Genomic DNA, 27,898 nt, shown 5'->3' with positions numbered 1-27,898 from the left:
TAAACTCTTGTAATTTATGCGTTATGAGATTGTGATTTTGTGGACACTGTCTGCACGCATGATGCTAAGATGAGTTATTGTGTTCGATTCCCAGTGACTAGACGGGTGTGTGTTGGAATGATTTTCTTGTATTCCCTGGCAAGTTCGAACCCATTAATTCCCTTTTCCTTACACCAGAGAATGTGTGTGTTACGCGGCATTCCTAACTATCTCCGCGCTTCGCTTGTAAACAAACAAAGAGGCGCACATTTTTTCCTTGATGATTCCCATGTGAAGAGCTACGTGAATAAAAATAATGTATTGGTTGAATATACATGCGCTCTAATCCGTGGAAGATCTCAAATAAGCCTTCCTGCTTAGTTTGACATCATAATGTGGTAAGAATTTATCTTTAATTCTTAATAATAAGTGTAGTATGGTATATTTTCACGAAGAAATTTAAAACATTAATTTTTCAACAAATAGACCATTTAACTGCTAACTTTTAACATACGAATATTTTCCTTAATTTTATTGATCATTTGAATCTAAAATTTTCAATTTCTGATGCTATTTAATATGTTTCGTGCCAATTTAAAGTTTTTTAGAAATTTTATATTTTTAATTAAATTGAAATCACGCAACCTCGATCTACAAAAATAATAAACCATTAATATTATGTAATTAATTTTTATATTTTTGTTTTAGATTCACTGTTTTCATGGTAATAAATACACATTCGTAAACATTCACATGTTGGTCATTCGGAGGGCTTGAGATTAAGATTTCGAGAACGGCAAGGCATGCGTTCCGAAACAGTAGGTAAATAAAGTTATGAAACCTAGAATTAAACAGTAACCCTTTAATCTTCTTTAAATGTGCGCGACAATTTTACAATAGTATTGACTTACTGCCGGGTTTCATTGTTTAGAGCTAAAAGTTTAGTTCTAATATTGTCTTGATATAAAAATTTGAAGAAGTGTGAAAAGTTAAAATATGTAATCATGCAATATATTTAGTTACAAAAGTATTCATTTTCGATAAGAAATGTATATATTTAGCAAAGGGAGTAAATTGTAATAATGTAAACAGTTTGATTAATGTACTTCTGCATTTAACAGCATTTGATGTAATAAAAAACAAAAAGTACTTCAATTAGCAGCTGGAATCACTTTAGAGCTCATTCGTGCATTGTCTCCTTTTTTATCAGCCTATATATATACCTACAATAACTGACGGATTAGATTCATCTAAATCTAATTTAAAAGAGTTTTTTGTTGATTGCAAAATATGCTAATTAAAAGAGTAGGTATTTTATCTAATAATGAACTTACATCTATAAGGGTTCAAAGAAGCAAACGCGTCGTAATCCATTTTTACTTTCTGAAAAAAAGTATCAATCAAACCTTATAAATTTTAAAATATCATTCAGTAGGTAAAATATTGCAAATGTCTTGACATATTTCAAAAACCAAATCATAAACAATTCACTATATGCTATTTGAATGAAAAAAATAAAAAAAAATCACAACCAAACAACGTCAACAAGCATACGAACAGTTGTTTATTTACATTTTACATATTTACCGGGCAATCAGCTGTCTTTGTGTATGTGTGTGTGTGCGTGTGTGTGCGTGTGTTTAGACAGGCCAATACGGACGGAATCAGAGAAGTGTAGATATGTGAAATATGCGTTATAAGCGGTTTGAATCGCTTGGTCTCTATCGAAGACCAAAAAAATTTAGAATTTTTTGGCTTCATTTATTTTTAAAAACTATATTTCTGTTATCTTAAAATTTATAATTTAAGCATAAATCTGTAGACATTTGTATTGTTTATAGGTTCTAGTAAATCTTTTTTTTATTTTTCCTCCCAAAAACGAGAAAATTATGTTTTAAAAATCATCTATTAGGGCAAGAAGTCTATAAGCAAAGTAAGAATATTAAAAATCTATCTCCTATATACCTAATAAAGGAAACTGAATATAAATTGCACTTTTAAATAGCCGTTTTATTGCTGCACAGTCTCTATTACCTCGATTTTTAATTTTCATCCTATATCAAGAAAATTATTTTTTAAACAACGCTTCCTTAACCACCATTTTTTGATCAAGAATATTGGTGCTAAAAATGAAATCTATTAATTTTTCTATAAAAAAACTTATGGGATTACAAAAATGTAAGTGGTCAATGTTATTGTATTAAGCTAAAGCTTCTACATGGGTTCTACAAGAACCATATTAGCTACCTATACCCTTTAATGTTTAAAATTCACATTTCCGTTTAAATAAACAAATCACGAAAAAGTTGATATTATTTCATATTTTTATTTAATTAATAAAGTTTACATTATTATTAAACTAATGCCATACATTTTTGGAAATTTGAACCTCGGATAATGAAACTATAGTAAGATCCGAATTATCAGAAGGGTATGAAAATCTATGAAAAAGTTTTATTTTTTAAAATATTTAAACACAGTAAACACAATTTTTGGGATTCCAATGTTTCAAATTTCTCATGTGTAGATTTTTGCTTAAATTAATAATTGTCTTAAATTTGATTTAAATTCAATGCTCCGCTTAAAAGTTATGTTGCCATTCTTGTTTTTAGATAATGGACATGGTTTAGGAAGTTATTTGTTAGTCATTTTCTTAAACTGCCATGATAATAGTGTAATTGGACTAAATTTTGCTTCATATAATATATTTAATAAGATTATTATTATCCTTAGTAGTTTTTCATTTTGGTAAATGTCATGTCTCAGATAATTAGGCATGAGCCTGGGGGGGGGGGGGGCGAAATGTCTCCATATGTCTATAAAGCTCTCTTGTTTAACTTTAAATGTACTATATTTAACAGAGAAATTGTTGCCTTTAAGTAAAAAAAAATTCTATCGGTAATGAACCTGTATGAAGCTTTAAAGACATACATATAAATAACTTAAAAATATTTTGAAGACTTCTTGAAAATATTTAATTTCGCAAAAATAACATACATTAAATTTGCAGTAAACACAAAAATTACAAATTTTATTAGAAAAGCTAAGCGTTGAAATTATGGCATCATGATGAGAAACAGAAATTTTGCAATGAAGATGAACTATCCTTAATTTCATGTACAAGGGATTATATAAAAAAATATTGGGAGTTTGGCTAAGAAAAGTCTGAATAAATTTCCCTGCTTCTTCCTAAAGAGGTCATTTGGGATCCACTCCCCCTATTTTTTTAGTGTCTTTTTATTGCTGCACTATTTGTAGACATATGTATATTATCCATTTTGATATAGAATTTTATCCATATTCCCTGCCAAAATGAAATATAAAAACACAAATGATTTTGTCACTCAGCTTGAGAAAAACTTTGCAAAATTTATTGCACATTTTTTTTATCTCTCGCAAACTTTAAATTAATTGGCAAGTCATATAGTGCCATTTGTTATAATATGCTTTGGTAGATTTATAAGATATTTTAATTTGATATTATGTATATTTATATTTTTTATTATTTTTTATATTTTATCTGGGTTGTTATTTACATTACACAGGGGCTAAACTAATCTCCTTGTAAATATTTGAACACATGCCAAAGTTCTATTTGATTCTAACTGCTGACCCCATAGCCTCTACGAGAATCTAATAAAGAGTAAGTTGGCAAACACCTTTGATTTTAGATATTATTATTAACAATTAGGTTTTAAAAAAATAAATAACCTTTTTATAAAAATAACTCAAAAAAAACTTCTCAGCTCCCTTTTTTTAGAAATAGTTTAAAGGACAAAAGGCCCACAATGTTCAAACAATGTGACAAATGAAAATAAAATTATTTATTTTAATTAACTTTGCCTAGGTACGATTATATACTCTATTTAAAACCAGAGGCTAGACTAGGGACACTTGCGAAAAGAGGGAGAATGGTTAATTTTTTAGGGGTGATTTCTCTTGGTTTGGTGGAGGCACCCTTTCCTAAAAAAGTTGTAAACCGTCCTTGGACCTATAAAAAAAACTTCAATAAATGAGAACCAGATAAGCCCAGAATTTTCTGAGATCTTACAGACAGACAGGTATCCTGTTATTTTCATATATGGATATAAGTAGAAATATTATTTGTTGTTTTATAAAATTATCAAACCAATTAAGTATATCAAATTATAAATGACATCGATCAAATTAATGACCAGTAACACCAAATTTTAGGATAAAGGAATTGTTCTTTATAGCAATATTATTTTGACTGCTAGGGTCAATGAAATCTTGAGTAGAAAAACCTACAAGAAAACCCTCATACGATGTAGCGGGACAAAGTGTCTCAAAAATCACCCATGGGACGTCATAAAAATGAGGGAGATGAGAGGAGAAGTAGGAAAGAAAAGCCATAAAAGAGATGGAAAATCCCTCATTTTTATGACGTCACAAGGCTTATTTTTTTAGACACTTTGTCCAATTACCCTACAACAAAACCTTCATACGATCTTTTCTTGAAATGAAAGATAATTTTTCTACAGTGGTATTTATCTTCGAATTGAACAAGTAACATCCTCAAAAAAATCCACGGACCAAAAGAAGCTTGTTATAAAGAAATTATCTTGATCCATTAGTTAGGAAGATTTTTTGTTTCAAACAGATACGCTTCTTACCTCTATTATATAGGGTATCAATAAGTTTAAAAACGGTAGTAAAACGATAAAAATTATGTTAACTTTTAAAAAAAAAATTTTGTCTATAGTTCCTTTCAATAAGAAATACACATATTTAGTGAATATTATTGTTCTACTACTATTTTTAAGCCTGAAAACTCACACCTTTACGGATTTTTATCGTAACCTACTCCTCCCTTGTTTGATTTAAAATTATTTCTATTTCTTTATCCCTGATACAAAAATAAATCTAATTCATCTTTTATAAACCTTTGTTTTCAAAGCAAAAACATACAAAAAGACTCAAAAAATAATTGAATAAAAACACAATAAAATATATCAAAAATATCCTACATAATAAACTTTAACAAAACCTTAACAAAAAATTAAAATATAAATAACTACACAGAACATATTGACGGACATAGTAAGTTGTATAACAGACTTCCATACTTATAAACCTACCTAGGACCTAAGAGAAGCTCCACTGCACTGTAAAGGAGAAACCTATCGGTTCAGCGGTTAGCGAGATCCTTCGGTACAAATCCAAACATCCTGTTACTTTTATATCAGGACTAGCGGAAACGTCCCTAGAGGCTTCTAGGGACACGTAAAATTGTTCCTTTTCAATCTATTTTAAAATTGGCTATTTACCAAAAACATTTTTTTCGACGATAGATGGTGTTAGCTATGTTTTTAGCTAATTGCAAATTTGTCCGCAGGGCGGCGTTTTTTCATTTTTGTCTATTTCTTAGGGGAGGGTGGTTGTACCCTCCCCCAAAATAGTTATAAACCTTCCCGGGACCTATGAGAAGCTAGCCAGTTAGGGAGAACCCGATAGGGTCAGTGGCTAGCGAGATCATTCGATACAAATGACATCCTGTTACTTTTTTATCAGGATATGAAAAAAAATCAAAGTTTCCCTTAGATGTATAAACAACAATGTAAGTTATAGAATAGCTGCACTACTGAAAAAGAATGAAAGAAATTAAGGGGGGGGGGAAGTTCTGACACTTTTGCGTAAACGGTGAGTATAGGCTTTATCTTTGGACTGAGAGGATAGGTTATTAGGGATAAAATCATTCTTATATGATGAATTTCCCCCAGATTTAAGATTTTTTGGATAGGCCTCCAGGTTCCGGAGCTCCAGGCTTCCAGGTGGTCTCTGTACAGGTAAAAATGAAAAAAAAAAAAAAAAATTTAAAGTTAAAAATCAACTTATAAAACAAAATATGCATATTTTTTCTTCAAATATGTGAATAATATTAAAAAAGATGCATATTTTGTTTTATAAGTTGACCTGTAACTTTAAAAAAAAATTTTTTTTTTCATTTTTTACCTGTACAGAGACCACCTGGAGGCCTGGAGCTCCAGAACCTGGAGGCCTATCCAAAAAAGCTTAAATCTGGGGGAAATTCATCATATAAGAATGATTTTATCCCTAATAACCTATCCTCTCAGTCCAAAGATAAAGCCTATACTCACCGTTTACGCTAATGTGTCAGAACTTCCCCCCCCCTTATATCCAAAATTCTATGAGATAAAAGAAATAAATATTAAAAACTTATATCAATTATGTTACTATAATTCATTCTATTTCAGGGCGTGTGGAGGGGTGGCTGAAGTTGCACAATCTCACGATTTATAATGAAAAAGTAATTACAATTAATTTTACGTACCTTTCTTTAACGTACATGCGACAATGGACATTCACTTAGAATAGAGAAGCTTCGCTACTTAAACTCTTCCCTCTCTTTTGTTTCGTAACCCCCAAAACCTCACCCTGGCTAATGTCTGTGCACGCACCTGGCTTAGTTCATTTATGTTTTGCTATGTTTGATGCGTTACACACTTGGCTTAGCTGAAATAATTTCATTAATTGTCTTCCTCTTACATTATTGAGATCAATTGTTCAATCCTATATTATAAAAATGTTAAAGTTTTACCTTTTTTTACTTTTTAGTAGCGCAAGCAATGAAAGACACAGTTATGGTTTTTCTAGTGGAGATTCCCCAAACTAAAGGGCACGTTTTCCGTTCTAAAAGTAAAAACATTCTTGTATATTTTTTTTCAAGAATGAACTAGTTAGAGGGAGGTAGGGGGGGGGGGGGTTAGGAACTACTGCAAAATGTTGAATTTTACCAGATTTTTTACTTGTGAAGGCAAGCTTTTCAATTTGTCATGCAAACTGTCACACATACACACACCCTGTGTCAAGGTTGTGTAAACAAGTATAGCAATACTAACTATATTATCACACATAAACACACCCTGTGTCAAGGTTGTGTATACAAGTATAACAATACTAACTATATCATCACACATACACACACCCTGTGTCAAGGTTGTGTATACAAGTATAACAATACTAACTATATTATCACACATACACACACCCTGTGTCAAGGTTGTGTATACAAGTATAACAATACTAACTATATTATCACACATACACACACCCTGTGTCAAGGTTGTGTGTACAAATATAACAATGCTATAAATATACTGTTACTTAAATGTATGTCTAATAAACATACCTTTTTAGAAAACCTTGAACCAACAGGTATGCAATATCTTTTTGTTACCAAAAATGTTAATGAATTAACATACAAATGCAAGAGTTCAATAGCGTATGACCTTAATAATTTACATCTTAAAAACATCCAAAATGATTTGTAAAAATTCGTTCTCTCTTTATAGAAATACTAGCGGCTACGCCCCTAGAGGCCTCTAGTGGCACTTTAAATGTTTGGAGTTTTAAAAAACAAGTAATAATACGATACCTTGCAATGTTGCGAAGAAGGCTCTATCAAATTTCTACGATACTTTGCAATGTTACGTAGGAGTCTCTATTCGAGAAGAAAAAAATTCGATTTATTGTGATTTCTCTTGGGAGGGTTGTGGTACCCTCCCCCAAAATAGTTATAAACCTTCCTAGGACCTATGAGAAGGTATCCTGTTAAGGAAGACCCGATCGGTTCAGCGGTTAGCGAGATCCTTCGGTACAAACATACAGACAAACACACAAACATCCAGTTACTTTATTATAAAGATGTATAAAGAACGGATTTTTTAAAAATGGTTTTACTGAACACATGTCAGGTGTTCGAATTAGGGGGATGTTTTGGCAAAAACAGGCGCTTTTATTCCCCTGCGCAGTTGGGACTTACAGACAAAAGGTCTAGCCATCAAAGAGTTGGTTGTCTGTAGGAGGTTTGGCCTGGCTGTTTTTTTTTTGTAGCATGGCCGACATGTCGCGACAGACCAAGTAAGTTATATACTTCGCCTTTTAGTAGAGGGTATATTTACAAAAAAAAAATTTGCACAGTATCTTTAAAAGCAGATGGGAAAATCACATTTCCAACATAGCGTTACAGACGAGCAGTTATGTGCCCTAATTATATAGTTACTTTGATACACACAAAAAAACACAGATTATACAAAAATATTAATTAAAATAACGATGACGAGCAAAAACCAAATTTATCTCTGATTGCCTCGCTTAAAATATATTAATTAACCATAAAATTTATTTCTAATGATTACAAAAACAATTATCCAATTAACGATAAAACCACAACTTTTTTTACCAGATAACAAGAATAAAAATATATAAATAGGCATCATAGCTAGGCCTGAAGATTTAACTCGAAAATGGGATTTTTGTTATAACACCCACGACAACAGTCAACACAATATTTGTCTTTTCATCTGATTTTGTAATAACGATTCCTGGAATAACAAGGTACAAGGGCATGAACGAAGATTATCTATAATCAAGTCCTGAATATGTAAGTATGTCCTTAAATTCTGATTATAAAGTTCTGACACTTTAAAATATACAGACGTTTTTTAAGGCGTTTTAGAGATGAACCTATATTGATCTTAGGGGATTTGTAATTAATATTGAGGAAGAGGGCGGAGGGGGATTAGCGTATCACTCCTAGAGATGGAAAGGATAAAATTGAGCTACCTGCACGCACCTGTAAATATTTCACCTTTAATTAGATAATAATTCTAATTCAAATTCTTATTTACCAAAATATCATATAAATATTAGTAAAACTTTCATAATGAGAGAAAAATGGCATAATTTGAACATTTTTATGTTATTTTTTATGCTTTATAATGCCTTTGTTTTTACTTGACATAAAAATTGATTGCGTCAGACGTTCTAACAAAACAGCATGAAAAGTAGTAGAATGTAAACATTGGCATGCACCAAGGACGTCCATTCTTTTTTTATTTGGGGGGGGGGGGGTGAGTAAGATGAAAATCTTTTCCCCCCCCCCAAAACCAAAAAAAATTTTTACCTCGGGGGTAAAATTTGTATGGGTATAATTTACCCCAGTGTTTAATTTTTTAAAATTTTTTTTTGAGGGGGGGGGGGAAAATTAATTATGTAAAAATGTACCTACCTACCTCACCCAAAATTCGTTGGTGTAAAACATACTATTTATTTCGCGGGGAGAGTATTACCGCATTTTTTATTGTCGCTAATAAGAAGAAAATTGATTGACATTATTACAGGAACACCAATGCTCGCATGAAAGACAAGTTAGAACACAAAATTAGTCCAAATTATACTGTAGATTTTATATAATTCTCTATTGGTGTATTTTTAAAATATACAAAGAAAAAATACATGTCTATTTTCTGTGCATTTGACATAATAATTTTATTTTATTATCTTACAATTTAAAATTGAAGGACATATAAATCAAATGTGTAGAAATGAATGAATTGGAATAACGACAGTACAAAAGTTGGAGATTGGACTCTAAATCATACAAAATTTTGTAAAACGTTCCTTCATTCGTTTCCTTAAAACTTTGGGGACTTATATTAAATCTTGATTGGTTGGTACAAACTTGTTATGTCCAAATTTTTCACATTTATTTTAATCTACAGAAGGGGTGATTTTGTGTATCATAATTGGGGGATGTACTTTAATTTATCGTCCATTGTTTTTTTTCCCTTAAGATTCATTAAAAAATAGAAACAGAAGGGGAAAGTGATCAAATGGCAGAATGAGCAGTACCGGCATTGTATGAATTACAGACCAATGTCCCCCTCCCCACCTGTGTTTAATTCGATCAAGAATAAAATCTTCATAAATAAAAAAAATTAACTATATTAGAGCTATTTATTGCATCGTATTATAGACAGCTCTCAACTGATATTAAAATAAAAAATTATATGATTTAAACCAGTTTCGGTGGCGCCGAGGGGCCGAAGGCCCGGGCTAACAATACTGGTATTAATTTTATGATTTTTATTCTAATATTAGTGGAAAATTATCTTCAATACGATGCTATATATGTTTTTAAGTATGGCTGAAAATCAGTTCTAATCCAGCGGATATCAATCGGTTTATAAGCCATACTGGAAAAAAACTTATTTATGCCTTACAAGCATAGCAATAATAATTAGGTATAATAGCTAAGTTAAGAAATTTGTAAGGGTCATTAACATTACATAAGTCATTAAAGCAACTTAATAGCCATGTTTCCGACTTCAATACAAAAACTGTTTTATATATTTTCAAAAAGGCAAAATTTGAATATTTTGATTTTAATAATTCCTTTAAAAAGAAGTAAATAAACAACTTTAATTTACCAAAAAAATAAGGAGGGGTTTGGTTAGATGTACCTCCAAAAATAGCTTAAAACAAGGACCAGGACCATACAAAGGTTCCCTCTATATGATAGAATAATCGGCTAAATAATTTTCGAGATTTTACAGAACAAACACACATACATCAAGTTACTTTAGTCTATTTGCCGTGGTTGTCAAAGCTACTTTTGTTTCCGGTTCGATGGGCACGACGGTCAAGTTTTGGTACAATTTCCTATTCAGTTGAGGGTGCAGTAATTCAACATTTTATAAAATTAACTAGGATAATCATATCCAAAGGTGAATACAGCAAATATTTCTAAAATATATGGATTGGTAGAGATAAAATACAATTTTCATTAAATTAAATACAATATTTAACTAATAAACAAAACTAGAAATTTATAAACGTTAAGGTGATAAAATATGTGTCTTACAAAACGATGCCTGTCTATCCGGCCGTTTGGCTCAACTTTAATATGCTGGACTATTAGGTTATATTTTTTGGGAAATAATGTATTTTAGTAAGTTTTTTCTAAGGAGTAAGACACAAAAAAAACTTTAAAAATTTAGTTCTTCAACATAAATAAAAATATAAAACATAGAAGCGAATTAACTACCTAGCAGTTAAAAATGGAAATATAAATTAAAAACTAACAAAGTAACAGAAATTCTAAATCTATTAAAAGTTGTAAAGTGGCTACGCTTAAGCTTGTGAACTTGGTAAGAGACAGATCCTACTAATCTTACTATTATCTATAGGACGAACTGTATAATTATTGAAAAGCGTCGCTCTTGCCAAGTTCAGTTACAAATTAAGTTTTATAGAAAAATATAACAATACCAGCTTATTAATGCTAAACCAAAATATCAAACAGTGAACTTGCAGGGGGCTCTTTTAATCTGCATTTAAAAGTAACAGGAGGTGTATCTCTGTACGTGCGTCTGTCATTTACAATATTATCTATAGCTACTAAACGAAGCCCCTAGAGGCTGTTGTCGTGGCTTTTTTTTTGGAATAAACTTTAAAAAAGAAAAAATATACAGCGTTTAAAAATAGTAAAAAATAACATGTTTTTACAAGGCAGAAAATTTTACCTTTTATTTTATAGGCCAGAAAAGCGCATTTAACTTATATACAATAAAACACAAAAATCTTTATTCTATATTTAGTAAATATTAATAACACAATTAATAGGTTTTTTTTTAAAGCGAAGCTCTTCTATAATTAGGGTAGGTCCGTCCGTGTTGAGTCCGTAGGGACGGTTAGCTCTTAAATTTGAACAGGTTAGAATTGTCCTATCAATTTCAAACTTTGCATGATGATTCCTATAACAATTAGGTACGATTTAGGAATATTCATTACCAGTAAGTCCGTACGTCCATTTAAAAATAATGTTTTTTACTTTTTTGACAACAATTTTTGTATGTTATAATTATCATATTCATCTGATTTTTGTAGTACAGATTCCTATTATCACAAGGTTCAATGTAAAAGCGAAGCTTATCTATAATGAATTCCTAAAAATATAGGTATGTCCTTAAACAGTATCCTGTATTTAAGAAGTTTCTCAAGAAATTTACTTACAAATTTGTTTAGTCTTATTCATTGATATTCTACTTATTCAATTCTGTATAGATTGTTAAGTTTTGAGTAAGAGGAAAGAGGTGAGAGAGACTGCGCAGAAAGAATTTTTGCTTTTTATTCAAATTTTGAAACATTGTATAATTGTATGAACCCCCTAAATTTGTATTGAAAAGGGGGAGGGAAGGGCATGGCATTAAAAGGTAGTAATGTTAACTTAACTATCAAGCTTGTCTTTTTATATAAAATACACAATCATTCGCTCACACGCACACACACACACACACACACACACATCCTTACACCCTCACACACACAGATTCACAAAGCAGGGAGGAATATTTAATCTGAAAATGATTTTAGCTTGTCAAAAATAGTGGTTCTTCATATTTATGAAGCTAAAATTAAAATCAAAAGAGTTTTAAGGGATTGTTTACTGTTAAAAATGTTAAGGGTAAAATGATATTTCTTTAGATGAATTATTCCTTTTTATCATACACACACAATGCTTAAGCTTTTTTCTTCTGAGTTTATGTGAGTGTGTGTGTGTGTGTATGTGTGTGTGTATGTGAGTGAATGCGTGTGTGTGTGTGTGTGAATGTATTTGTGTGTATGTGACTGGTTAAAGTTTAGTAAAATAATGAAAAACATAAATTCAGTAGAGTTACAACCGTTGTCGTGCTAACTCAAGCCCAACAACACATACACACAGAAGTGAAGTTAGATCCTCTGGATTGAACCAGCCGCACGGACACCTGTACCTGCGCTGAGTTTAGCCGGAGCTAAGTCATTATTGTGTCGTAATATTTTATTCTGTGCTCCTTGTGAATTTTAAAACAATCCCAACGGGAGAGACAGACAAGTTGTGCTTTTTTGCTCCCGGAGACTTTGAAAGGAAACTCTACGATTTCAAATAGCGTAATCACTCATTTTTTGCTACAATAACAAACAAGATTCGACCCTAGGTGCTAGATGTCTCTAGGTGCTTCTCCCCCAATAGGGTGAAATGCACACAATCAACATAATCAAAAATTACTTGCCCTCCTTATTCTGGATAAAGGGCTCAAAACCAACACGGGACCATTAAGTATGAATTCAAAATTGGTATCTCTCTGATTTGGTCTAGCTGCAAATAAGACCCGTTAGTATCTGTCGCTACATTAAAACAAAATACATAGGTATTAAGTGATTTACATTATTTAGTAGTACTCATTCGGCCAACTTTTATGGCTCTTTGGCCTGGAAGTATTTCATTATAGAAAATCTGTACTCTAAAAAAATCGTAGAGTTTCCTTTTAATCCAGACTCTTGAGGAGAGATATAGAAGCAACGGAGATTACCTCCAACCTCGGCGGAAGAGACATAATCAGCCTCTTCCGTCACACCAAGAAGTACCAATGCCTCCTTTGTTAGACGACTCAGAAATACGGCAACTGTTGGAGGATATTAGCGCGGCGGGTACGCCAGAGGAGTGCGGCGAGCTTCGGAGGGTGTCGGTGATTGTCGGAGAGTGTAGCGGTGATCAACGCAGAGTTTCGGTGATACAGGGATCAATATATTTTGATGAAAATCATAGAGAAAATAGGACTTACGATACAACAAAAAATCCTATTGCAGAGAAGTTTTACATGGGGATATAGCATCTGAAAAACAGCTATTTTATTTAAAAATGTTTTCGCAAAATAAGCATACCATTTCAATTATTAATACAGAAAAAGATTTAAGTATTGATTAAAGGTTGAGGAGACGTCGCAAGCGCCTGGGAGTTGTGCGCATAGCTGGTTAGATCCTTCTATACTTACTAGCTACGCTTACAGCTTAATCCAGGTAAATAGATGGATAGGATAGATAATAGATAGATAGCTGGTTAGATCCTGATATACTTACCAGCTACGCTTACAGCTTAATCCAGGTAAATAGATGGATATATATGTACATACTAGATAGATAGCTTGTTAGATCCTGATATACTTACAGCTTAATAAAGGTACAGAGATTGATACGTTAGATAAAGACGTTAAATAAATAGATACATTTTTAAAAATATTTTACTTATTTTAAATGTAGTTCTTTGAAATCGATTTAAAACAATTATTAAATTGTTTGTTTGTAAATTAAATGTTTAAAGATGAAAAAAACTGATTATTTTTTAAATATGAGAAAAACTGTTAGGTAATCAGAAAGCCACAGAATATAAATTATTTTACGTACACTTAGTGGAGTCTTGACGTATTTAATTTTATTAGCCCACTAACCACATAGTAAATTTGATACATAGATGCTTGAATGGTGCAATCCTTATATAAAAGTAAAAGGATGTTTGTCTTCATGTGTGTAAAGCTTAAGATCAAGTTCTTTTTTGTTTCTTCTTAAGGTATTTCACTGAAGTGCCTCTAAAGGCCTCTAGGGGCGTATCCGCTATTAATATATATGGAAAGTGTAGATCGTCAATCCAATAATAAGAACAATATAAAAACAGTGAAGGAACAAACTGACCATATTATTGGTTAGAAAGTGTACACTTTTGTGTTCGAAATGGCAGTCATTGTTCATTTTTTTCCAAATAATAAGAAATTCTTTAGGATAAAGCTTTGCTATGGGAAATCATATAGTCCCAATATTCCGTGGCTCGACTTATTGTGTTGAATCACATGTGAATAAATGTATGACTGACTATCAAGGGTAATAAATCTATTGGTGGAATAGTATATACACTGATACAGTCCAGGATGTTTTGTCAGTACAAGACGGTATGGTATAATTGTTTAGCCCAAAATAATTCTGATAGTGGACAAAATAATGCCACGGTCGTAGCGGTTATGTGTCTTGCGTTAGGTTGGAAGGGTGACGCAAATTTCAGACTCCAGATTCCAGATTTATCTTTATATTATAGCGAATTAGATAATCTAGCATGCATCGCTTTTATCTTATAAAGAAAAATAGTAATCAAATAGCGAAAACTGAGATCTAGAGTTTGCGTCACCCTTCCAATATGACGCAAGACGCATGACCGTTACGACCGTGGCATTATTTGGTACCCTATCAATAATTCTAAAGTCTTGGAATCATATTGGTTTGCCATGAGATTTTCCAGGCTAAAAAAACATAAATTAAAGTATAAGCAAGGAGGAAGGTGACAATTGACTGAAAATTATACTGGTCCCCTAAATTTTATAAGCACGTTTATTCTTTCGTTGCCTCAAAAACTTTGAGACTTTGATTAACAGTCTTTTACATTTAATAAATAAAACCTGATTTTAACCATTAGATTATTATAAGATTTATTAGATAACTTCAGTAGCGAATCTACTCCTTAAACCACCAAAGATTAGTTTTTATTCCACCCTGAATACACCCATCCCAGCTTATTGAATGTAGGAAATATGCATAAAATTAGTTCTCATTCCATCAAGCAAATTTTTGCCAAGAATCAGCACCTTAATGACTAAAACCATTTAGGGTCAACCATCCACTCATGCCCAACCCAATGTGTATGGTACATTTCATGCTTAAAAATACATCTTATTGAAAAAATATTTACATCTTTTCAAATAAAACCTTTAGGTTTAATTCTATGAAAACTTAAGTGCACAAAACAATATTTTTATTTCTGTATATTAAGAAAATAACATTACCTTATAGGGTAGCTTAACCTATTGTGCAAGTTTGAATCAACCAATCAACACTTGATTAAAATTCGTAAAGTTTTAAAGCAAACAAATAAGAGATTGTATTCCAAAACTTTTGGTACCTGTATAATTTACAGTCCAATGTCTCCTACCTCTATGGTTATACCCATTGCAGAGATAGGTACAATAATATAAAGATAAATATTTTTACATATATTGAAACAGAATTCTAGCTCTGAGCTTCAGAAATTATTTGTTTTATCTGAAAACAATTTGTATATTTAGCTGTTTTAAATGTAAACATGTAAAATACTTGAGTTTATTGTAGCATGAAAATCTGGAATGCTATTAACTCATTATGTCTTTAAAATTTTTTAAAAAATATTACATTTTATAAAATTGACAGAATTTTGAACATCATACTTATTCTTTTTTTTTTATATTTCTGCATTAAAGAATTTGATTCAAACATAAGTTGAAATGTTTCAAAATTAAATCCTTGCAAAACTACAGGATAGATTCTTACTACTACAGTGCTTCTGTCCAATTTTTAGTTCTTGCTGGACAAACAGAAACTTGAATACACATCTTTTGCTTAGCTTCTGGCCTCTAGGGTCACACAATTTCAATATTGTTTTAAAAATAGGGTAGAATAGGGGAATTTCGTCTTTAAAAGAATTGTTTCATCTAACTTTTTCTCATATCCCACAAGAAACAAATAAGTCTTACGATAAGCAAAATCTTCTTTAAAAAATCCATCAACAGTCACACAGACACAGACATCCTATCTATATCAAATTATGATAGGCTATTAGTATCTTGTGTATTGGAAACTAGATGACTAGAGCTGGATCTTTAAATCATTTCAATGGTGCGCCAAATCGGGGTGCGCCGAATTTCAGCCAATCACAGCGCGGCATTTCGTAAAATGCTGTGCTCTCATTGGTGAAAAGTTGGCTCACCCCGATTTGGCGCACCATTGGAATGATTTAAAGATCCAGCTAAGGTTATCAAACAGGTTAGCGAGATCTTAATGACCAGACATTAAAACTTTACTGCTTTATTTTTTTTAGTTGCCCGTGTACGCTGTAAATACTCTGATAGTAATACCCTTGGCAAATATTTCAACTAAAATCGTTGGCGAAGAAAGAATGCAGTCTGCTATTAGCATACTACAAAGGTAAAATTTACTTGCCAGATTTTCTGGTTTATGCATTTTTTTGTGATTACATCTATATTGATAGATTTTTACACAAAAAAAATACCGAAAACGGCCATAGATGCGAAGATGTGGATTTTTTAATTGATTTTCCTGAGTATGAATATTAATAACATATATGATATGTATAGGTAGGAGAGAGAGAAATTTTATTTAATTTTCATTGTCCTCTCCCTCCTAGTAAATTTGAAGAATATAAAAAATGTATTAAAGTGCAAAATAGTATTCTTTTACCACCAAAAAAGAAGTATTAAAAAATTGGACACTCTAGTACAGGGTGTTTTTTTTTAATGGAACAAAAGTATTGCTTAATATAACCCACTTGCCATTGAAAGAAATTGATAATATATATCTTAATTTCTTTATTGGGTTGGGGCAATTTGTATAAGAAAAAAATATTTAACGATTTTCAATAAATTATGCCTTAAAAACCGGTTTTTCCAAAGCACCTATGTTTGGAAGATTTTTGGATCATGACCAATTTAAAGAGTGTGCAAAAATGCGTGCATTTTTAAAATTCAAATTGCTTGGTTGTGTTAATAGTAGAAAAATGTTACACATACCGTTACAATTTTCATAAACTCTAGTTTTTAGAAATTTAGGTATCATATTCATGCTATTTGTAGTATAGAAGCTACGTTGGAAAATGTGAGAAAGGTTGAAAAGTTTTAAGTAAGTTGGAACATTTTACCACGTAGATCCCAAACTATACGTAGCACAGGAATATTTCTTAAATATCCAAAAACTAGAGTTTATGACGATTCTAACGCTATGCATAACATTTTTCTACTATAAATACAAGCCGCGCAATTTGAATTTTAAAATGCACGCATTTTTGCACACTCTTTAAATTGGTCATGCTCCAAAAATAGGTACTTTTGAAAAACCGGTTTTTAAGGCATGATTTGTTGAAAATCGCCAAGTATTTTTTTCTTATACAAATTGCCCCAACCCAATAAAGAAATTAAGATATAGATTATTAATTTCTGTCAATGGCAAGTGGGATATATTAAGCAATACTTTTGTTCGATTAAAAAAAAACACCCTGTATTAGTGTATATGCTACGTATAGTTTGGGATCTACGTGGTAAAATGTTCCAACTTACTTAAAACTTTTCAACCTTTCTCACATTTTCCAACGTAGCTTCTATACTACAAATAGCATGAATATGATACCTAAATTTCTAAAAACTAGAGTTTATGAAAATTGTAACGGTATGTGTAACATTTTTCTACTATTAACACAACCAAGCAATTTGAATTTTAAAAATGCACGCATTTTTGCACACTCTTTAAATTGGTCATGATCCAAAAATCTTCCAAACATAGGTGCTTTGGAAAAACCGGTTTTTAAGGCATAATTTATTGAAAATCGTTAAATATTTTTTTCTTATACAAATTGCCCCAACCCAATAAAGAAATTAAGATATAGATTATTAATTTCTGTCAATGGCAAGTGGGATATATTAAGCAATACTTTTGTTCGATTAAAAAAAAACACCCTGTATTAGTGTATATGCTCTCATATCGGTCTATAATTTTCTGTAGGAAGGAGTCAGTAAGTGAGGGGGAAGCGGATACTAATGGATATGCTAAAAAAAACACATCTAAAATTTAGATTTATTAAAAATTGGTCACGCTGTTCTTTTCGTCTAGACTTTCATTCCTGGAGCCCAAGGAGCCTGAGTTGGAGGGATGTGCCACTTTGTTAAGAGATCTCATCCTTTCCCAGGTAAATATTAGTACAGAGTTGGAGGGATGTGCCACTTTGTTAAGAGATATCATCCATTCACAGGTAAATATTAGTACAGAGTTGGAGGGATATGTCACTTTGTTAAGAGATCTCATCCTTTCACAGGTAAATATTAGTACAGAGTTGGAGGGATGTGCCACTTTGTTAAGAGATATCATCCATTCACAGGTAAATATTAGTACAGAGTTGGAGGGATGTGTCACTTTGTTAAGAGATCTCATCCTTTCCCAGGTAAATATTAGTACAGAGTTGGAGGGAGAGTTAAGAGATATCAAATAGGCCCAATGAGTGAGAGACTGACATATAAAGACATGAAGAAAATAATCTTGATATCTCCAGGTTGACTTGAAAATTTAAAATCTTACTGACTGCAAACTGTCTGCCCAATTAATCATTGTTAGAAATAGAATTATTCTTTAAAAACTAATCAAAATTTTGTTCTCATTGTTCAGGAGAAAACGATGTTCTACACTATGACGATGGCGAGCAACCCCAAGTCCACGGAGCTTATCAAGAAACCTGTGCCTAACCTTAAGGTCAGTTTAGTTTTATTCTCCAGCTATCATTTAAAACACACAATCTATGCGATTTTAAAAAGTTAATTAGGAAGCACAAACAACTTTTTTCAATGGCTCTTAAATGTCTAGTCGATGTATTTTCTTGTATGTTGCAAAAATAATTTGCGAAATTGCGAATTATGGGAAACATAAATCAAAGGGCGTAGATAGCTTTTTCACTCTAGATACCAAAAGTAAATTTGGTTGAGGGGGGGGGGAGGAAGACATTGTCATTTATATAAAATTACAACCTTTTTTTTAAACATTATACCTAATGTTTTTAAGCTACTAAAAGTAATATTACAATCATATTAATTGGGGTAATTCTGTACGATACTGAAAATCTTTATAATTTCATACCCCCCTTGCATACGCTAATCAAAGGCGTGTGTGTGTGTAATTGGTATATGTGCTAAATATTCGCAAAACTTAATTATATGGTTTTGCAGGGTTTTTACGTGTGAATAGTCATTTAAATTTAATTGTATTATTCTTTTTAAGAGGACATTCTGATTGGATGGACCAATATTTCAATTTTTTCATTAGTTTTTCGATTTGTCTTATACGTAGGGTATCAACTCTAAAACTCACTTCGAGATTCTAAGCATTTATTGAACCATTTTAAGAATCGTATCTTTGTATTTATTGACTATTCCTGCCGAAGAAGATGGAAGTTTTATCAAAGAAAACTATTTTACTCTAACTATTTATATTAAAATTAATTGTTTGTAAGGATGGGGTAAAATAGTTTTGCTTCAGATAGGGAATGGGCTGTCTCTGTTATTTATTAGTCTATACTATAAAAACCTGACCGTATTAATTAGAAGCTAATGGGGCTTTAATTGAACCAACCTAATCTAAAAGGAGTATTATTAATAAATTTCAATGATTATTCGATATTTTGAAATGCCTTAAATAACCTCACAAAATATGTTGTTGTTTTTATATAAAAATATTATAGCAGAGTGTCCATTTAATTGCAGCACATGACTTAAAAATGCCGTTGTGTGTCCCTTGAATAATAATTAGTCTGCTTAACTTTTTTAGCATCTGGAATATTCTATAACTTACTTTGTCGGTTGCTTTGTCTGTCCTATGTATTTTTTTGCATAGAATTCAGCTGTATTTGTTGTGAAAAAAAGAAAACAATAGCAATGTTATTCATAGATAGAGAAAATTACATTTAGAGGTGAGATACTATGTCACTTGATGTTAGTTGATGTAAAATGTTGATATTTTAGTAAAATATATTTTATAATTTTAGATAAAAAATAATGATTTAGCATGGTCTAATTTAAAAATTATGCACGTAATCATGAAAAATAAATATGAAATTAGAAAATTAATTCTTCCTTGTGTAATTATTTCATGGTTGTACTTAAAAATAGTAATAACAAGGATGATTTTGTAAAAAAAGCGCCAAGAGAAAAGAAATACAATAAATTATAATATATAAATATTTAATTTTATTGCATATAAAGATATATGTTTGAACACAGTATTAGTGTCTGACTGATTATGACGTAACAAAAAAAATTAGCTAATGAGAGGCCACTATAAGTTTTACCATTGGTCAATAACGGCCTCTTATTGGCTAATTTTTTTTGTTACGTCATAATCAGTCAGACACTAATACTGTGTTCTATAAATATGCCTCTAGGGAGACTTGGGGACAGAGGAGTTGAATTCGATAACCCAATTTTAATTATAGATTTTAAAAGAAAAAGTAAAAAAAAAGTTGTTATAAACCTTCCCAGGACATATGAAAAGCTACCCTGTAAAAGAGAACCATATCAGTTCAGATAAATCGGTAAACACAGACAGACACACAGTGATCCTTTAACTTTATTATAAGGTTATGAAAAAGGTTCGGTAAGTTACAAACAGTAACTCTGTGGGACGGACAGACAAACAGACGTATTTATGAAGTAGCTTTTCCTTTAACCGTGAATATATTCTTTTTAAGATATTAAACTTAATAGAATCATAAAATGATTTTTAAGTTTTTGAACAAAAGAAAAGTTAACAATGTTTTTATAGTTTCCTTGTTCTTAATATTAGATCAGATAAGTTTAGACAGAACTTACTACGTGTCCTTTCATAAGAAACATCCAAATAAATTTCAAATTATGATCCCTTTTCATATAGATGTCCAAAAAAAAGATTAAATATGGGGAATCGGCGTTATCCTCTTAGGAATTTTTTTTCTTCAAAATTCAGAAAAAAAAATAATTGGATCACTCACACTATGAGAAATACCTAATGAACACCCTCCCACCCCCCCCCCCCCCCCCCAAAAAAAAAAAATATAAATCCAATTCTAACTTCCTTTTGATGCACGTTTCAAGATTATGTTATCCTTGTGCTCTAATAATTTTTAAGTTGAAAAATTATAAACTAGGCACAATACATAAAAATCTCCACCCAAAATTTTAGTGGTACTTTAAGATTTTAGGAAAAGTTGTTTTAAAAATTAAATTCAAATGAGTGATGAATCCACTGTTATTGTAATGGTATACTAATCTGAATGTAAGAATGTCCAGAAAGATCTTGTAAACAGCTAGAACTTTCTTTTAAGTTTAATTAATTCGTTAGGATTTAATAAGAGTTGGGAAACTTAAGCTTTATAAAACACACTTTAACAAGGATGACAACATCCATAAAAACGAAGCACTGAAACACTTGTATAATGTCTGAACTGAATAATCAGAATATAAATGTAAGCAAAATTGTAAGTAAATTTGTTGAAAAACTGCTTGATAAAGGATAATATTTATGGACATACCTACATTTTTAGGACTTGATTAAAAAGTTGCTTCGCTTAAAATATTATACTTTGTTGTCCCAGGAATCAATATACCAAAAATCAGATCAATCGGATGATTAGATCACATAAAAATTTGTTGTTAAAAAAGTAAAAAATCGACATGTTTAAAATGAACGTACGGACATTCTGGTAATGTTTATAGAGTTGCTACGCTTTCTAAATCGTACCTAACTACTAAAGGAATCACCATGCAAAGTTTGAAATCGATAGGACAATTCTAACATGCCTAAATTAAAGGGGAAAGCTATCCGTTACGGACGGACGGACGTACGGACGGACCGACCCTAATTATAGAAAAGCTTCGCTTTTAACCGACCCTAATTATAGAAAAGCTTCGCTTTTAACAACTCTGGTTTGAAATTATACACTAAAAGGCGTTTTTGTTAAAATTAACTAAACAACGCATCAATAATTTTTCAGACTCTTTTTATAGAAAAGCAAAGCTTTTCAACAAATCAGGGCTTGTCCGTCTGTAACGGAAAATTGTAACCCTCAAAGAGTTGGAACAATTTCATTCTTATCAGAGATTTATATTGTAGGGTTGTCCCTTATGTTGATGTTAAGTACTACAAATTAACATGATGCTTAAAACATAGCATATCTATTACTATATTTAAAACTTTTAAGTTTATGAAATTTTATATTAGATAAACATCCAATTTTTAATCCTAAACCTTAGATTTTGTAAAATTTATACAATTGTCTGAATCTTTAGCCTTGCGTTTATTGATAACGTATTCCTTGTTTTATATTTTTACAAGCGAAGCTTTTCTATAATTAGGGTCGGTCCGTCCGTACGTCCGTCCGTAACGGTAGCTTTTTTCGTTAATTTAGGCATGTTAGAATTGTCCTATTCGACTTTGCATGGTGATTCCTTTAGTAGTTAGGTATGATTTAGAAAGCGTAGCAACTCTATAATCATTACCAGAATGTCCGTACGTCCATTTTAAACATATTGATTTTTAAAATTTTTTACCAAAAAAATTTTTATGGGATCTAATTATCCGATTGATCTGATTTTTGGTATATTGACTCCTGGAACAACAATGTATACTGTTATAAGAGAAGCAACTCTAGAATCAAGTCCTAAAAATGTAAGTATGTCCATAAACATTATCCTGTATTAAGCAGTTTTTCAACAAATTTACTTACAATTTTGCTTCAAATCTTATACATTTATATTCTGATTATTCAGTTCCGACACTATACAAGTGTTAATGTCCGTTTGTCCTACTGTTTCAGTGCTTCGCTTTTATGGATGTTGTCATCTTTGTTTATTATTAAAGTTTGAATCAAACTAAAAAAATATTAACTCTAAAAAGATTCGATGCTAAAAAAGTAATTAACAGTTGATTGCGCCAAATGCTACAGATAAATTATAATTACTTTTTTTTTCAACAGTTTTTATATCTATATTTTTTAAACCCTCTTCCTTTTTAAAATATATTTAAAATTTTTTTTTAGATTGGATAGTTTTTTTCCCTTTTATCTTTTATCCCCACTAGGATAGGGGGAGGGGGAATTCAGTGAAAGAAATAGAATTATTTTCAAAAATATGTACCCCTTTAGCAGTGCCGACTGATAGACAACGCTCCTACCACCTATAAGTCAAACAATTTGATAATTTAAGGGGCTTGAAATAAATTAATGGGAAACTGATAAAAATGAACAGTAAAATAATAATATGTGAAGCTATAGATTTCAATATAAACCTTTAATTTAGAACATTAGTTTCATTTAATTATACCACGCTTATTATCTCACTTAATAATTACATAGACAAGGTTACATACGTCCATAAGTTACCCACCAGTTAATGAATAAAAACAATAAATTTATTTTATTTTTTTCGCAAATTCAGTAAATGTAATGGTATGAAGACAGATAGCAAAGTTTACAGGGATCCTAAGGAACAAACAATGGACATTAATTACATCCATAAAATAGCCATTTATATAGATTAAAATTATTGGTTGAAAAGTTTGGACACTGCAGGTTTAACCTAGAAATTAAGATTTGATAATAGTTATTTCTCGCATCGTATTATAAACGGCTTTCCGCGGATGTAAAAATGTACAATTATAAGATTCAAACCAGTTTTTATATCGTAGAAAACTTGATATAATACGATGCTAGGCATAGTTTTTTCGTATGGATGAGAACCGGTTCCAATCCACCGAATTAGAATCGGGTTCGAATGAATACGAGAAAAGTTTTAAAATATATTTAATGTTTATATAACTTTGGTACCAATACTTGAATTGACATACGGACAGAGTCATTATCTAATATCTGCACTACAAAAACATTTTCATGTCTCTTTGTTTTATCATTAACTAATGTAAAGTCATTTACCAACAGAATTAACTTTTCATTTCTAACATTTCAAACAAGGACTTGATGTCCAAAAGTAATGCAGCTTTCAGGCTGTTTAAAAAACAAGGATCTACAAACCAAGAAAAAAAGTAAACTGTAATACAGAAAAGACTTGTTGTTCGTGTGCCTATCTTCCTTTCTCTCTCTTTGTATGAGAGCCGAGAATCTGTGTAACAGACAGACAGACAGCTAAACAGTTAAGTTATAGAGTAGCTCCGATACAAAGCTATAAGAATATATTATGTTCAAAATGTTAAGTAAAAGGTAAGTTCATAAAGATAAAAACACTTTTTTTTCTAACCGGCCATTAGAGCTGCATCGCGATAGGCTGACAGACACTTCTTACCTGTAGCTCGGCTGCTTAAACTAATATGTATAACAACCGGTCAATACTAACCATTTAAGCAGCTTCGCAGCTTAAAAATGGTAAAAAGTTTGTTAAATAAATAATTCTATTCATAATTCATGCTTTTTATGAATAAATTTGTAACCAAACTCTGTTATTTTGGTTAATAGAGTGTTTTTAAAAAATATATGAATTAAAAACATATGTTTGTTGTTAAACTCAGAGATCCAAAGGGATAAGACAATGGCCGATAAATTTATATTTTTTACCCAATGATGATACAGAAAGTTACCCATTCTGTAGATTACAATCAGTGGGTGAAACGTTTGGACTCTCAACTTAATGAAACAACCAATCAAAATTCAATAAAAATCGATTAAGTTTCTGGCTTTTATTCTTTTATTTTATTTATTAGCTTGCAGCTTCGGCTTGCTTTGCCCAAATGCAAAGTTTTGCTAATATCTTGAGGCTTTTTTTAATAACATTGAAAAAACATTCATTTTTCTGGTTGACGATGTTGTGAAATGTTGCATAGATATTTCTTATTAGTGTCCACACAAAACAGCGATTTGAATTTTGCGAAATGAACTTTTGATAAAAGATATATTGCTAATATTGTCAACGTTAATAAATGTGTATTTTCTCCGATAACACAAAATTTAAATATGATGATTTGAATTTAATATTTGACTTAAAGCTTTTTGAATTAACTTCAATACAAATAGCTGAAAACTGCCTTTTAGCAAAAAGTATGACTCAATTAGTTCAGAAGTTTTAAAGATACTTAAAAAGATAGACACCTCACTATTTTTGGCGATATAAAGGGTTATGACTGTATTTATTATTGCTGTTTAATTTCTGAACTGAAATATTACTGCTTTTTTATATCAATGAACATTTTTTTAAACTAACTAAAGTCAACACTAATAACAGATTTTACAGAAATGTTAGTCTTTTTATAAACAAAATTTAAAACCTAACATATTTGTTTAATTTGTAATTTGTAACCATCCCTTTAATAAGTGGCGTGTAGAGGATTTTGTTAGAGGGTGTTTTTCTTGAGAGAATGGAAAGAGGAGAAGGCTTGTCTTTCCAATTTTAATATTAAGGGGAGTGTTGACCTCTCCCTCAAGCTTATTCCTTTAATTATTTGCTCCATTTTACTTCAATTTTAAATTGCTCGATAAAAAGATATTTTATAGTCGCATCGTTGTCATCCTTATTCTTATAAAATGTGAGTGAAAATATTTTATTAAAATATTTTACTTATTTAAAACTATGTTTATATTTCAGTGGAAGTGTGCTTTGTCGTTGTCCAGGTCCCAAACCGTGATCCACCGGGCCAACAGCAACTCCAACAGCTACTACACCTTCACCTATCTGGGGGACTTCGAGGTGGACGCCAACAGCCCTCCCGGCAAGGGTGGCGAGGGTTCGAGTCCCAAAGAATGTTTAAGATCTGTTATTAAAAAGGGCAAGGAACCGTCGCCTGTTAAGATTTATATTAATTCTTAAAATTCATATTAATTTAAAACATATTTAATTGATATTGTACCAAAGAATATTTTCATTCAGTAATGATGTATTGATATTAATGAGACTTAAATTCATTTATTTCTGCATGTATACACTTTATTATATATCCAAGAAATTCATCAAGTTCATTTTGATAAATTGTAATAGTGATAAATGCATGTTTTTAGTAGCGCAGCTACAATAAATAAAAGGTACGTCCGCTCGTCTTGGCGCGCATATCTATTCAAAATATCTGCGACCAAAATAGTTCAATTGAGTTATTAATATGAATAGCCAGAATTTAAACATAACTTTTAAATTACACCAATTTATCGCTCTATTCACAAAAATGTTATTGTTAGCTTTTTATTGATGCGCAACTTATGGATATAATTATCCTTGTTTTTAATGATATAAAGATTAGAATTGATATCTTATTGGTTATTTTATTCATGCATAACAATATGCAATTTCATCAACAAAGTGTTTTTTCATTTTTACAAAATTTTACATTTTAAAATATGAATTTTAAATTATCTTATTTTGTTCTATCTACTCTACTGAAAAAGCTTAAATTCAGAAATTTATCTTCAGATAAATATAGTAAATTTGAATAAACATCTTACTAAGCTTGATTTATGATATTTTAACCAAAAATAACCAAGGAAATAGTCAATTAATTCTTTATTTATATGTATAGCTAATGCGTTTTTATGGCTTTATGTCATTAATAACTTTTTCATTTATTTCAATATTTAATGTGTATAACCAAGGATTATTTTTTCCAAAATAAGCGAAGTATTAACTATCTTACAAAGTTTTACAAATAAAAAAACAAAAATCTGCTAAGAGATAAACTGCGTAGAAACTGCCTAAACATCTTTGAACTTATGACGTACGTACGGTAAAGCCCTAATTATAGAGTAGCTGCGCTGAAAAAGACGTGGTTATTTTCAAGGCTTAAGATTAATCTAATTGTCCAAATTAATTTGTTTCTTAAATCCATGCCAAATTCAAATAGATTAAGTGTTGTGTGTAAATTAAAATTAAATTACAACTCCGCTGGACCACAATTTTTATACAATTACATCAAATTATCTCAGATTAATTTTTCTCATAAATTTATCCAATTTTATCAATACAAAATAATTTAGTTTGAACCAATTACCAAAGATTTAAAATAGTTGCTAAATTTTCTGAATCGTGTAACAAAACATTGTGATTTCTTAACTAAACCAAAGATATTATAATATATTATTTTAAATATATATAAAATTTAGCTTTTTGAAATAAATGCTAGCATTATACCAAAGTTTTTTTTTCATTCAAACAAGAATGAGGACATCCATAAATTGAAGCTCAACAAATCAGACAAAGGGAAACAAACAAAACAAAAAAATAATAAACAAAATTGTTATGTTTATCTGTCCTGAAATTGCTAAAAATGCAGGATGTTTCAACTGGACGTACTAATTTCATAAATAACTTGCGAACCTTGTAATACATCGTTCTTTTCTTCATTGTCCCAGAATAAAAGTAAATGAAAAACTCTGTAATGTCAAAATTAAGTAATAAATGGCCAATTAAATAAACATGTAAAATAAGAACGTAAAGACGTTTTTGTAATGATTTTAGAGTTGTTACGCTTACAATTTCAAATTTTTAAATTTACTATAAGCCGACAGTGCAGAAGGGCGGCCGGACAAAACTTAAATCTAGTACAGCTTCGATTTTACGTACTGAAATTTTTAATAATATGTAATTCTGTTTGAATGGCAAGGCATTAAGTAAATTGGTATTTATTAGTAATAAATTATAATGCATAAATTTTGTGTGTGGGAACAGTAATCAGAGCTGAGTTT

The 27,898-nt window shown here is 30.8% G+C and overlaps 1 protein-coding gene and 1 long non-coding RNA gene across 2 annotated transcripts in view; one reads left to right on the top strand and one right to left on the bottom strand.

Annotated features, from left to right (window-relative positions):
- The window catches only part of LOC145316990 (uncharacterized), a 28,139-nt gene extending 25,906 nt beyond the window's left edge, over positions 1-2,233 (bottom strand). Inside the window, exon 1 of the long non-coding RNA XR_013878803.1 lies at positions 1,314-2,233. This is a non-coding gene — a long non-coding RNA (uncharacterized LOC145316990). The remainder of the gene's footprint in view (positions 1-1,313) is intronic.
- Positions 2,234-13,081: 10,848 nt separating this feature from the next.
- Positions 13,082-27,352, top strand: LOC145316980 (uncharacterized). The gene is made up of 6 exons (XM_080157835.1): positions 13,082-13,362; positions 13,553-13,641; positions 16,517-16,623; positions 18,319-18,394; positions 18,868-18,951; positions 25,815-27,352. Exons 1-6 carry the CDS (start codon positions 13,212-13,214, stop codon positions 26,034-26,036), a joined length of 729 nt encoding a protein of 242 aa, XP_080013961.1. The 5' UTR covers positions 13,082-13,211; the 3' UTR covers positions 26,037-27,352.
- The last annotated feature ends 546 nt before the right edge of the window (positions 27,353-27,898 follow it).

Source organism: Acartia tonsa, chromosome 4 (genome assembly GCF_053477335.1).
Source record: "Acartia tonsa isolate MP-2025a chromosome 4, ASM5347733v1, whole genome shotgun sequence".
NCBI lineage: Eukaryota > Metazoa > Arthropoda > Copepoda > Calanoida > Acartiidae > Acartia > Acartia tonsa.
This window is presented reverse-complemented; position numbering and strand designations above follow the sequence as displayed.